Source organism: Artemia sp. Qi Xiang Cuo, chromosome 7 (assembly GCF_049724085.1).
Source record: "Artemia sp. Qi Xiang Cuo chromosome 7, ASM4972408v1, whole genome shotgun sequence".
Classification (NCBI taxonomy): Eukaryota; Metazoa; Arthropoda; class Branchiopoda; order Anostraca; family Artemiidae; genus Artemia; species Artemia sp. Qi Xiang Cuo.
The window spans coordinates 26,848,426-26,862,086 of NC_142800.1; the positions used below are offsets into that span (position 1 = coordinate 26,848,426).

Consider the following 13,661-nt stretch of genomic DNA (forward strand, 5'->3'; position numbering starts at 1 on the left):
TCTTAGCAAATAAATATCATATAACATACATTTTATGAACTTGTACAGTAATTTCTTGTTGTGCACTAAGCTAACGCATAATTTCTTACTTGTTAGTCGATATTGATTCCGACTATTCCTTGGAGCTGATTAATGCAGAAAAACGTATTCGGCTTATTAAGTACAACTACCTGTGTATACGGATGCCACTTTATATGGCTAAGCTTTTCTTGATCGGTTTTACTCTTGAGCATTTTTGCCCGTGATTATATTCGTTTGTCATCTTGCTTTTACTTTTATTCTATTGTATATTATCCTATCCTTCTACTTTTATCCCATATGTTGTACATTATCGTATCCTTCTAATTTTCCTGTCTATATCCTTCTTCTTTTATCCTAATTATTGTACATTATCCTATCCTTCTAATTTTACTATCCTTCTACTTTTATCCTATTTGTTGTACACTATTCTATCCTTCTACTTTTCCTATATGTTGTACAATTTGTTCACTGCTTACATATGCATATTATAAGAACAATGATAAAAGTTTACGTCACTTAATTAAATAGTTAATAGTTATTGAGTTATATATAATTGAAAGAATTAGTTTCTTGCATTAGGCATTTGGGCTGACTGGACCCCAAATAAAAGAATCCCATAATATATATATATAAAAAAAAAAAAAAAAAAAAAAAAAAAAAAAAAAAAACACTGTTAGTGGCAGTCGAATCTATGGTCTCTTGCATACTGGCAGTGTAACTCGGAAGAAACCCAGAATAAGAGCATGCCCTAAAAATGCACTTATTCCCATTTTGAGGCCCCTCATCACTGGGTTTATCGTTACAACCTTGGTATACGTGATGAAAGCTGCATCGAGTACAAGTTGACTACTTTTAAAGAAACAGTCCAGGAGCGTGCAATGGCTGCGATACAATGAATCCAACTCAGGACTATTAAATATCGACAATTCATTTTGGTTTGGTATGAAAGTTTTGCTCAACTAAACAATATATAATCCAGTAACTGTATGCTTACCCTTTTTTCTATGCTCTCTCATTTTGGCTTAATGCTATTCAAAAGAAAAGTTTTTTTGTATTCTTTTGTTCCTTTTTCTAGGCTTTAAAAAGCTCTCACCACCACTAACCGTCGTCAAGAAGGGCGAAAAAAATCAGGAATCAGACACCTTCCTTCCATCAGTTATGACTTGTGCAAATTATCTGAAGCTTCCTGATTATACTTCAAAAGAAATTCTAGAAGCCAAATTAAAAATGGCCATGGACGAAGGCCAGCTCTCCTTTCATTTGTCATAGTGGATTGTTTTTATTTCATTTCTTAGTCTTCTTCCTTTAATTCTCTTAAAATGAACTTTACTATTTTAGTGTTGACGGCCTTATGTGATTGCAACTTTTTCTGAAAAATACGGACATAGATACATGAGGATGTGAATTAGTTTGATCCAGAAAAAAAAACTCCATGTGACAGCGAAATTTTTAACTTTTCTTTTAGCTTTAAGTCTCTTTTTCTCTCCCTTTCTTTTTTTATCTTTACCCAATCAAAAGAAAGGCTCTTTTTCTTAATAGTTACTTCTGTTACAATTCCAGTCTTTATTTCTGCTTCGTATATCTGTGCTAGTAACGAATTTTGTTTTCTGTTTATTGCATTTTTTGTATCTGCGTTATGTAAAGAAATATCAAGATGTTAAGGCATCAGTCTCATCACCAATGTCATCAATGACACCAACGTCAAGATGTCATGAAATAGTCGGAAATAGTGGATTTAAAAATGGGTAGTTCTTGTTTGATTTTTTTTTTTTTTTTTTTTTTTTTTTTTTTTGCGGCGTGCAGCGATTCTTCTTCAATATTCTGGCAAAAATTTACTTTAATAGACATTGAGTAAATGGGCTGGTGTAATAAGAAACAAGACTAATGCCACATCTATAATTATACTTGAAAACAGCAGGTGAATTGTAAGAAAATATGCGAAATTAGTGGGAAAATTGTAAAAATGTCGATATTTCATTGATAGGGGCATGGGCTTGAAGGTGTGCAGTGTTTCGATGCTTATTTTTTGCTTTAGAGATTCGTTGGCTAGAATTTCATTAGGTTTTTTCTCAAACGATTGTCGCCCAGTTTTAGTAAAAAAAAGATTTAATGAAGATATCATAGAGTAAAATTCGTATACCTTTTGTAGACGTATACGCATACGTATATATTTATTTCTACAACGGCCAAAGATTCATTCTTTCTTAGTCAGTTGTTTGTATTAGTCTATATTTTTTCCTTTTTTCTATGGAATTATATATATATTTTTTTCTTTACCATGGTTGCTGCAATTTTGTTTCATCTTGCAGTGTTGCAAACATATGCTTAGAGCTTTGTTTTGGCTGTTACTAATTCTGTCTCTTCTCCTTCTTCAACCTCTTAGTTTATTTCGACAATGAAAAACTAGGACCTTTTTGTTTTGTTGGTTTTTTTTTCTTGGACATTTTTCCGTTGGTGTCTTTATTACATTTCTCAATAAAATTACCATAAATTCTTGAATAAAATCGGGTTTAAAGCAGAAGAAAATGATAAAAAAAAAATCCTAGGAAAATCAAAATATGCACAAGAGCTTGTTAATGAAACGTCTAAATTCATATTTAAACTGTATTAAAGTTTTGGAAACACTTCAGTAAATTATTTGATTGAATCGCCTCAAAATTCGGTAAACTTACTGATTTTTTGGTTCATTTGCCAGCTGAAACATGAAATATTGTTCGATTTAAAGTTCGACGCGTTTCCAAATATTGCTACAATTGCAATAGTGTTTTCAGCTCCCCATCCCTAATTCCTGGATATTCCTGTTGCTCCCCACCTGCATCCCTAGCTCCCCATCCCTAATATACCATGTTGATGAACATTTAAGTATTAAAAAAAGAAAAGAATGCAAACTAACCATATCAACAAACTTTCGGGCATTGTTTAGACATATTGTGGGGCTATTGTATCGAAGCCTTGAGGGGAGCCATTGTGGGGCTATTGTATCGAAGCCTTGAGGGGAGCCATTGTGGGGCTATTGTAATTGTTTGCAATGGTGGTGATTGTTAGGTGATTGTTTAATGGCAATTTCCAATGGTATATTTATCTTTCAGCTAGGAAATTAATTAAACTTTCGACAGGTTTACCCTAAATTGTATGTTCTTTTTTGACCGGTACAGGGGCTTGATTTTCAGAAGGGGCTGAGATTTTGAGGGGGTGCAATGGTAAAAAAAAATGAATCATATGGAAAATAGTAGAAGTAGTTACACTAGAGAAAAAGTAGTTACGATCCAGACGTTTTTTGGACACTTGCTCGAACTCACTCCCTACCAAGCAAACACCACCACCTCCCCCTTAACATGCCTGTTTTCATGTACCTTTGAAGCAGTGGCGTCAATTCACGGAAGTCTAAGTGGGAGCAAAGTATTTTCCAATATATAGGGGGGGGGGATTTTGTTATTTTTTCGGTTGTAATAACAAAAGCTGCACATTTAAATAAATATGTTTCAAAATCCAGGGTGGAATGAATGCCCCTCCTTCCACAGTTGACGACCCTGACTTGAGCTAGCCCTGTTTTGTCTTTGCTGCTTAACCTGAAAATTATATTGAAATTAATTTTGCTGTCTTACGGGAATTTTTCTTGTATCCTTCTTGAAATTGATGGAAATAATTCGTTAGTCTATCATGTTGTGGTAATACGCTGCAATCGATGTCCCAGGTATCTCAATACTGGCCGTAAATGCGGTGTTTTGTATAGCATGAATGCATTAAATAATCCGCAAATTACGATAAGGAATTTTCTGAGACCTCACGCTTTCTCATGGCATTTTAGGAGGCTTATAGGGTGTAACAGGTTGTGAGTTTATTAAAATAATTGCTTGTATAACTTGCCAGAGAGCGTTTTCCCTCCTCCAAACACAAAACTATAAGTATACCCCCCCCCCCCATACACACACAAACCAATCGTATAAGTTTCGGTGCGATCCCCCACCCGTGAGACAAAATAAGGTATATGTTCTTGTGATGATCTGAAATCAAGTGACTATGATCATAAAAGTCTCTGGGGAAACGCTGGCTTTAAATATTCGTAATATAACCTCCTGTTATTGGCTATGTGTCACAGACACTTGCCAATTATATAAAGTAAGATGCAAAGGCTTGCAAACAGTTGTTTAGGTACGCCTAGGAGTGATTTTAGGAAAGACTTAGTACGGCAGATGTGTAAATTGGTATTTCAGTAAATATCTTGTAGCCTTTTCTAAAGGGGTTACCATAGCAAGTTATATGATTCAACGGGTTTGAACCTGGAAAAGACTGTCGGTTTTTTTTTTGATTTTATCAAATCTTACCAACTGATCTGTTCCATCTTTTTCTTTAGGACTTGTGTTAGGCCTGATTTTAAGACATTTTATACACGGTTTTCAATTTATGCTCTCCGAGAAAATTCTTCCTTGTTTAAGGTTTTTGACTGAGAAGTTAGTGTTTTGTTTGATTTTAATTTTGAAATTATTTTTTCAGTGCAAATTCTTAAAAAAAAAATCGGCAAAGGAAATCTTTGTGCGTGGTTCAGAAGTGTAAGCAATTGATATTTGTCTAATGTAAATAATCTTCTTGAATAATACATGGCGAACGCTTATTTTGTGGTAGCATTTTTGTTTATTGGGGTGTTTTATTATTCGTTTTTATTTTTCAAATACATTTCTGAGAAATGTATAATCCATTTTTTTTTCTCAGCTTAATATTGATGCTGCAAATGCAGAATCTGTTCCATTCGAAAATTTGACGAGAAACTCTGAGAAAAGTTCACAAATCGAAAACGACTATAGTCAAAATTTGTAGACGACGATTTGGAAATGTCTCTCATTTCTTTTGTCTTGCGTTCGGTTTTATAGTAATCTGTGTTTCGATAATTATCCGAATAAACTACTAAATATGCAGTTTTTGCTAATTTAAGCTATTGCAAGGAATCATGAATCCCTTTTGGGAACTACTATGTATGAGATGTTTTATGTTCTCATGGGCGCATTCAGGATTTTTTTTTTGGAGGGGGAGGGGTATTTCACTTCGGAGGGTAGGATTAAAAAAAAAAAAATTTAAAAGCGCATTAAAATTGTTATTTTTTTTTTTTTTTTTTTTTTTTTTTGGAGTCAGAAAAAATATTGGTGGAAGTTTATACCCAGTACAATATGAAAATCCATATGAAAATCATGATTTCGCTTGACTTAGTAACAATTCGGTTTGAATCACCACCAGGTTAAATGAAATTATGAAATCTTCTTGAAGATAGAACAAACCCTGTTGGTCCAGACTGTTTGAGCTTCAAGAAGCTTCCTTACAATACCATTTTCATTTCTTTTGATCTCCAGAGATTTGGAAAACTAACCTAAACCTAGGGGTATATGTGTGGACCAATCTACAAAGCTGTGTAGGGTTGTGCAGATCACGTATAACTCAAAGCAAAAAAAAATCCTCTTTATTGAGACTCAGAGATCAACTGCTTATAGTACTCTCAATTATTTTCCAGGGGCGTAATTTTATTCCATGGTGACAGCGAATATTTTCCTCTAACAGGACCACTGATTGTCTTCTTAGGAGCCATGTCTGGTCATATCCAACTTCGCGGCAATCTTACGAAACAAACATGTCAAAAAGATTTTCCGCGCTTCTTCTTTCTTCTTTTTAATAGCGCTTCGCCTTTTTTCAAACTCCTTATTATTTTGTCAAAAAAAAATGTAGCTTGAAAACTATAGATTCAATGTAGCACATTCTACACATGATGAAATAGTGCTACATTTAGTACTTCTGTGCAGCAGATTGCCTTGCTTAAGTAAGGTTAAAAGTAATGGTTATCAGCAGGTCTTAGGGTCCATCAAGCATAGAAAGGTCCTTAAAGACGTTTTATCTAAGGCTATTCAGGTGTTTCTTCAAATTTACTAATGTTAGTGAAAAATAGGTAGGATTTTTAGGAAACTATAAGTAGCTCAATTTTAATTTATCGTAAATATGATAATACTGTGGGAAATATTACGTTAAGCTTTCAAATGACTAATCATGTATTGTAAAATATTTACATCGAAAATTATTTTGACAACAGGAAAATTTTAGTTCAAACAATGCTTCAAAAACAAAAAAAAATATTGGAAATTTTGTCAAACACAACCTTTCTTGTTGACTGAAAATTGCTCCTTGGATCAACGGCCGAAAGATAGCTTAAATAATTATTCATTTCTATCAATAAACATACAAATTGAGTTTTCCAAATAAAAGCAAAAGCTGACAATATAGCTTTAAAATAACATAAATTATACCAAAGGGGAGGGGGTTTACCTTTTTCTTAATCCCCTCAGAGTCTTTACAGTAAAGTAGGATTTACTGTCTAATATTTAAATTACAACCATTTAAACACAAGAGTCATTGAATCTAGCGTAAATTGTAGGGGTATTGGAGCGGGTACAACCCCACTGCTAAGTCTAAGGGTATTAAGCTGAAAATTTCAGGCATTTTTTAGGGGGAAGTTAAACTAAATCAAAAGAAACTATGTTTATATAAGTTATCAAAAGGGTTAGTCAGTAATATCTTGGGAAAGGCTTAGAGTATTGAGTTTAAACTTCCAAGGCATGATGAGAGGGATGTTCAATTGATCAAAAGGTAATGCGTGCACGCTAATACTACTTCTACTACTGTTACTACCACCCCTACTACTGTTACTGCTGCTACTACGGCTATTACTAAGTCTAAGGGTATTAAGGTAATCAGTATATAAAAGGTCCTACCCTCTCCTAGGCCCTCCACTCTTTACGCTAAAGTTGTACAGTGTTTAAAAAAATAATTAAGTAGAACGGTACACGTATGGGAAGTCCCCTTCACATACAAAATAATTTATGTTATTTTGAAGCCATAGTGTCACCCTTTACTTTAAACCTGATTATAAACAGGAAAAAGTCTATGGTCTTTTCTTCTTTGGAATAGTAAGAGACGAACCTTAAAGAATATGGCAGCTAACGAAGTCCAACCAATGTCTAATGATCGTCTTTTAATATAATCATCTATATAATGATTCCTTTTAATCGTTCTTTAATGTAATGATTTTAAAGCCAACATATTTTCTTTGTTATTCAAGCCAAGAGTCTGTAAATTTCCTATATAGGATTTTTGGACAAGGCAGTTCTAATAGTGTATTTTATGTTTCGATCTGAAACTATTTTGAGGATTTATGGATAATCGTATTTCTTAGTATGCGACGTGATCGTCTCTTACTAGGTTGTTAGCTTCCGCTGCAGCCTGGACATGGTTCTAATAAAACTACGACGACATTTATTATCTAGTATCTAAAAATGCAGTTCTTTGTAAAAAATAATGATGTTGTTTTAAATGTTATTCTTTGTTAATTACTAAAGCATTTAGATGCGACAAATTCCTGATGTTATAACAACATAAGCTACTACAGTGTTATAGAAAAATGCAATTTTTGTAAAACAAATTGTTTATATTTTAAAAAAAATAATTACAAAAGGCACTAGATATGACTATTTCCTTTAAAAGGAGCCATTAAAGAGCTCTCCACGATGTTCTAGTGCCCCACTATCTGAGGAAAGGAACAAAAGAAACAAAAGATTCCGTATATGCAGAATATTGTGGTTTCAGCCACTTTTCTTGATTTTCAAGCCAATATGTTTTCTTTGTTGTTCAAGTTTTAATGTTGCTCCTTACTTTCAATTAAAAAAACTTGTTTTTTTATTTAATTTAGCAATATAAAGTGATTTTCATTTCTGTCGCCTCAAAACCTTGAATCTGCCATCTTACTCGGATTCACTCCTCTACACTTTTCCCTGGCTATGTACAAGCTCTATAGATTACCTTTCAAATAATACACATGAAAAAGAAAAAAAAATTACTGGTTGAGGTAAAATCCACGCAAGCAAGCAGTCACATGCTACTTTTATCCTCCATGGTGATGATTGTGATGTAAAGATCTCCATGCATTTTGCTTGGTCCTGGAGGGGGTTCCATGGAGAAGATATAAGAACTTTAATAAATAGTGGACCCTTTAAATCTTTAATTCCAGGTAGAAGAGACGAAAGTGGGCGATCCTTGGAGCCAATTGGCCCTAAGTGGCCGAATTACAAACTGTAGCAGACAAATCAACTTCGAAAAAATTTTTTTTAGAATTCAATAGAGATCTTACTTTGACGCGATAAAACATTGACACTAGATTTTTCTCTTCTTTTTTTTATCATTATAAAAAGCAGGTAGTTATCTAGCGTAAAATGCAGTTTCACCTTTGGGGCACTTTGTTATACTGCTGTACGGTAAGTTTCCTATATAAGAGTTTCGGGCAAGGCGGTTCTAATAGTGTATTTCTTGTTTTGATCTGGCTCTATTTTTAAGAGTTATGGGCTATTTTATTTTTTACAATGGAACGTGATCGTCTCTTACTAGGTTGCTAGCTGCCGCTGCAACCCGGATATGGAAGGGTTGTTTTTACGTATTTAATGATATTAATGAATAATTGTTCAAATCATCTTACGGAATTTGATCAAACCTTTCAATCAACAAGAAAGGCCACATATGACAAAATTGGAAATTATTTTTTGCTGTTGAAGCCCTGTTTGAACTAAGGTTTTACTACTGTCGAAATGTTTTTATGACAAATATTTTACAACGAATATTTAAAAATGCCGAGCTTAACGTAATATTTCTTACAGTATTACTTGTTTTGTAATTGCCTACTTAGTTTTCAAGAAATCCAATTTTTTCACTAAATATTAAATGATTGAAGAACGTTGCAAGCAGCCCAAAGTGGAAACTATTTGCCACAGCTATGGACTTATCAGTATTCCCACTTTTAGGGATTTATCCCTTTTTGTGGGATTTCTAGGCATTGTGTGGGATTTTTTTTTCCAAAATGGATACGAGATTTTCCAGGAATAATTGTTATATGTATTATCTAGGGACTTTTCGTATTTGAAACTTAGATACTCGGTATTTTGAGACTCAAATAAAGGATTTCATTTTGGACATTGTATGCATCATGTTCAAGATTACAATGTTCAAATGAAGTTCTCTTTAGAATTGTGTAATCCCATTTCAGCATGAGTGCTAAATGAGGAAGAGATCTTATAAGATCTCTTTTGTGATCTTATAAGATACTTTTGTGATCTGCATTTTGCGGTCTTATAAGATACTCTCACCGAAGCAAACAAGGTGGCTTTCATAGAAAGGCTGCGTGAAAATACTGCTTGAGCAATGAGGAGTCTAGAAGACGTATTTCATAAATTTGATTTTGAAGATCAAACTCATAGTTGTGAAGAGGTATTGGAAACGCTTTAGAGCCCCCTGATGAAACCCCAGCTTGAGTCTATGGCTTGTTTCCTCGGATAAGAAAAGAAGCACAAGAACTAGTCAGAAGCAGAACCGTTGCCAGTAATTTCAAGAACTTGTCCTACGCAAGGACCGTTTCAAACATACTGAGAATCGATGGAAAAAGGAATGTGAATATTTGCCACATCGACAAGTCTACCTGAGAATGGAAGCATGGAACAGCAAGACTTTGGTTGTAAGCAACCCATTGGTCAAGCCAGAAGTTGCTAAGGAATTTGTATTGGTGACAGCCTGACAAAACTTTCCTCAATATGGGTCCAAACACAGGAGAGTTTGAGCGGAGATACAATCCCAATTTCATTTGTTTTCAGGCTCAAAATTTGCATTTCATTCCATTATTGGTAATGGGTCCATTCTTGTACCTGTTTTTTGTACACTTCTTAAAATTTATGAAAATAATTCATTCATCTATCATTTTGTGCTAATATGCGACTACTGCTTCCCCAATTATCTCAATACTGGATGTATATACGGTGTCCTGCACAGCAGAAATGCATTAAATGATACGCAAATTAAAAAGGAATTTACTGAAAGCTCACTCTTACTTGGGACATTTTAAGAGGCTTATAGGGTGTAAAAGGTTGCGAGTTTATTGAAATAATTACTTGTATAACTTTCCAAAGAGCCCGTCGTATGACAGGTAAAAATATTTTACCCCCCTCCAAACACAAAATTGTAAGTATCCCCCATTCCACACACACAAACCAATACTATAAGTTTCGGCGCGATCCCCCGCCTGTGAGACAAAATAGGGTATATGTTCTTGTGATGATCTGAAACCAAGTGACTCTTATTATAAAAGTCCTCTGTGGAAACGCTGGTTTTAAATATTCGTAGTATAGCCTCCTGTAATTGGCCAAGTGTCACAGATACTTGCCAATCATATAAAGTAAGATGCAGAGGCTCCCAAAAAGGTGTTCAAATACGCCTAGAAGTGGTTTTTAGAAAGACCTAGAACGGCAGATGTGTAAAGTAAATATTTCAGTAAATATTTTGTAGCCTTTTCTAAAGGTGCTACAATAGCAAGTTGTATGATTCAAAGGGTTTGGACCTGGAAAAGACTATCAATTCCTTTTGATTTTATCGAATCTTACCAACTGATATGTTTCATCTTTTTTTATGACTTATGTTAGGCCCGATTTTTGTTCCATTCGAAAATACGTCGGGAAATTCTGAAAAAAAATTCACAAATCGAAAACGACTACAGTCAAAATTGTAGACCACAATTTGCAAATATCTTTCATCTCTTTTGTCTTACGTTCGGTTTTATAGTAATTTTTGTTTCGAATCTCGGGCGAAGTTCATACCCAGTAGCCCCCTCCCCCCGCCTTGATAAGGCCTTGTATGTTCTGTGTCCGAATATGTTTTATAAGCACATGTGTTGGGAGTAATAAGGGCTGGGGTCATTCCGTATTCGGGGAGGGGGTCCTGGTTGGAGTCCCATCCTCCCTTCGAAAGTTTCAACTTAGTGCTCTAAGTAAATAACATCTTTTAAAGGATAAATATAAAAATCATAATCTTGCTTGACCTAGTGACAATTCATTTTGAATTACCACTATGTTAAATGAAATCATTAAATCTTTCAGGAGATAAAAAAAAACGCTGTGTTCCTGACTTCCTGAACTCCATGTAGCTTCCTTACAACACCATCTTCATTTCTTTTATCCTCCAGAGATTTGGAAAACTAACCTAGGCCTATAGGTGTTGATCAATGTACAAACCTGTGTAGGGCTGTGTAGATCACCTATAAATCAAAGCAAAAAAAATGCTTTCTATTGAAACTCAAAGATCAAGAGCTTATAGTATTTACAATTATTTTCCAGGTGCGTTACTTTTATTCAACAGTGACAGCGCTGACAGCGAATATTGTCCTCTGGCGGAACCACTGATTTTCTTTTTAGGACCCATGGCTGGTCTAACCAACTTTCTGCCAATCTTCCGAGTCCAACGTTGCAAAAAGAGGGTCCACGATTTTTTTGATAACCTTTTTCAAACTCCTTATTATTTTGTCCCATAAAAAAGTAAATTATAGCACGAAAACGATACGTAATTGATAGCATGTGCAACACAGAATGAAACAGTGCTACATTTAGTGTTTCTGTGCAACAAGAAAGCTTGCTTAAGCATTGCTTTAAAGCACTAGGTTATCACCAGGTAAAGGGTCCACCAAGCATGGAAAGACCCTTCAAAAATTGTTTTAATCAGCGGTTTTAACATTTCTTCGACTTTAGAAAAGTTCGTAAATTATAAGTAGGATTTCAAGTAGCCAAAGTTCGATTTCTTGTAAGTGAAATAATACTTTCGGGAAGTATTTTATTAAAATTTGACTTGATTACTCATTTGCTGTAAAATATTTGCCATAGAAAATATTTGCCATAGTCCAACGTTGCAAAGAGGGTCCACGATTTTTTTGATAACCTTTTTCAAACTCCTTATTATTTTGTCCCATAAAAAAGTAAATTATAGCACGAAAACGATACGTAATTGATAGCATGTGCAACACAGAATGAAACAGTGCTATCTTGAAAAAAGTAAAATGTTAGTTCAACTTACTTACTTAGGTCTCAGCCATCCTCGTGGGACGTTTTGGGGCCACTCCTCTTGCTAGCTCATGCTTAAGGGCTCGGTACATTCCTCTGCCTGGTGCAATACGTGATAAATGGGCTATCTTGACGTCGAAGTGGAAGTTCTCCATCCATCGTTTTCGTGGTCTGCCTCATGGACGAAGGCCATGGAGGGTTCCTTCGAGGGCGATTTTCGGGAAGCGGCTCGGCTCCATTCGCTTGACATGGCCGAATCAGCGCACTTTTTTTTCTTGATTTTACTAAGAATGGTTTCAGTTGACTGGAGCCTTTGACGTACTTCCACATTTGTGATTCGTTCAGTGTATTTGATTCTAGCAAGGCGCCGGAGGCATCTCATCTCAAAAGTTAGTAGTTTTCTCTCGTCTTTGGTTTTCAGGGTCCATCTTTCGCATCCATTAATGACTATGGGGATTACTAAACTGTTGAATAGCCACAACTTGAGTTTGTTGGATAGGTTACAACTTTTCCAGAGGTTGGCTAGTCTTCAGAAGCTAGAGCTAGCAAGTGCAAGTTGATGTTTCACGTCAGAGCTATGGGAATTATCTGAGGAGACTTGGCTACCAAGGTACAGGAAGTGTTCAACCTGTCTCCCGGCTATGGTGATAATGGGCGGGTTGTCTAGTTCCCGTCTCGTAGTTACCATGACTTTGGTCTTGCTGGTATTGATCTCCATCCTTAACGGTTTTATGGTATTGTAGAGTTTATTAGCTTGTGCATGCAGTTCTTGTGTAGAGATGGCCAGCACATCAATATCATCAGCGTAGACAAGATTGTCTATTATCAGCCCTCCTATTGCTGCGCCGAATTCCGACTGCATCAGTGACAGAACGGCATTTAGAAAGAAGTTGAAGAGATGTGGTGATAAGATGCAACTCTGGAGAACTCCTGACGAAGTTGTGAACTATTAAGACAACCCATCAGCGGTTATTACTTGGCCTTGGAACTGGTCGTACAAACTTGATTATTTGGACTACATCAAAATGGATCCCGTATTGAAGGAGGATATGCCAGAGTTCTTTGCGCCATATCACGTCAAATGCCTGACGGAAATCAGCGAGTAGTTGGTAGAGATCTTGGTTGAATTCAATATATCGTTCCATGAGTTGTCGAACGACAAATATCTGATCGATTGTTGATATCCCAGGGCGAAAACCGGCCTGATATTCTCCAATGGCAAAGGCAGTTGTTGTTTGTATGCGCCGGAGTAGGACTTTTGTCAGGACGCATGACTGGTGGCTCGTGAGGTTGATTGGACGGTAGTTTCTGCACTGTTTCTTAGATCCCTTTTTATGAATAGATACAATGGCAGTCTTGCACCACTGACGGGGTACGTGGCCGGTTTAACAGATACAATGACATGGTACAGATCCGTTAAATCATCCAATCCCACGTTAAGGAGTTCAGTGGTGACTCCGTCTGGACCAGGGGCTTTTCCATGTTTCTGCGACTTGAATGCTGACTCGGTTTCTGACTTGTTCTTGGTCGGGTATGGGGAAGCGGGTTAGTATTTCAGGATCCACAGCTACTAGGGGATTCAGTTTATCGTTAAAGTATTCTTTCCATCTTTCAAGTTTAATCTTTGAATCGCTAATCTCATTTCCGTCTCTGTCCAGGATCACTGACGTTTGTGGCTCTTTTTTCGGCTTAACTCGCGTACCCTTCTGAATACTGTTCCGCTGTTCCTCTTCTTGAACAGTA

At 35.7% G+C, this 13,661-nt stretch overlaps 2 protein-coding genes across 5 annotated transcripts in view; one reads left to right on the plus strand and one right to left on the minus strand.

The window, feature by feature from the left end:
- ctrip (E3 ubiquitin-protein ligase ctrip) overlaps nucleotides 1-4,633 on the plus strand; it is a 155,084-nt gene extending 150,451 nt beyond the window's left edge. For all 4 annotated transcript variants that reach the window (XM_089092141.1, XM_089092143.1, XM_089092142.1 and 1 more), the window contains one exon: nucleotides 1,097-4,633. In XM_089092141.1, the coding sequence (XP_088948267.1) occupies nucleotides 1,097-1,290 (194 nt within the window). In that variant the 3' untranslated portion in view covers nucleotides 1,291-4,633. The remainder of the gene's footprint in view (nucleotides 1-1,096) is intronic.
- A 7,814-nt stretch (nucleotides 4,634-12,447) lies between these two features.
- On the minus strand, nucleotides 12,448-12,780 carry LOC148950112 (uncharacterized). The gene has a single exon (XM_089091780.1). It carries the CDS (start codon nucleotides 12,778-12,780, stop codon nucleotides 12,448-12,450), a length of 333 nt encoding a protein of 110 aa, XP_088947906.1.
- Between the last annotated feature and the right edge of the window lie 881 nt (nucleotides 12,781-13,661).

What these genes read in the sequence shown, in the direction of transcription:
- LOC148950112 (XM_089091780.1), bottom strand. Translation starts at nt 12,780, where the DNA reads ATGCAGTCGGAATTCGGCGCAGCAATAGGAGGGCTGATAATAGACAAT.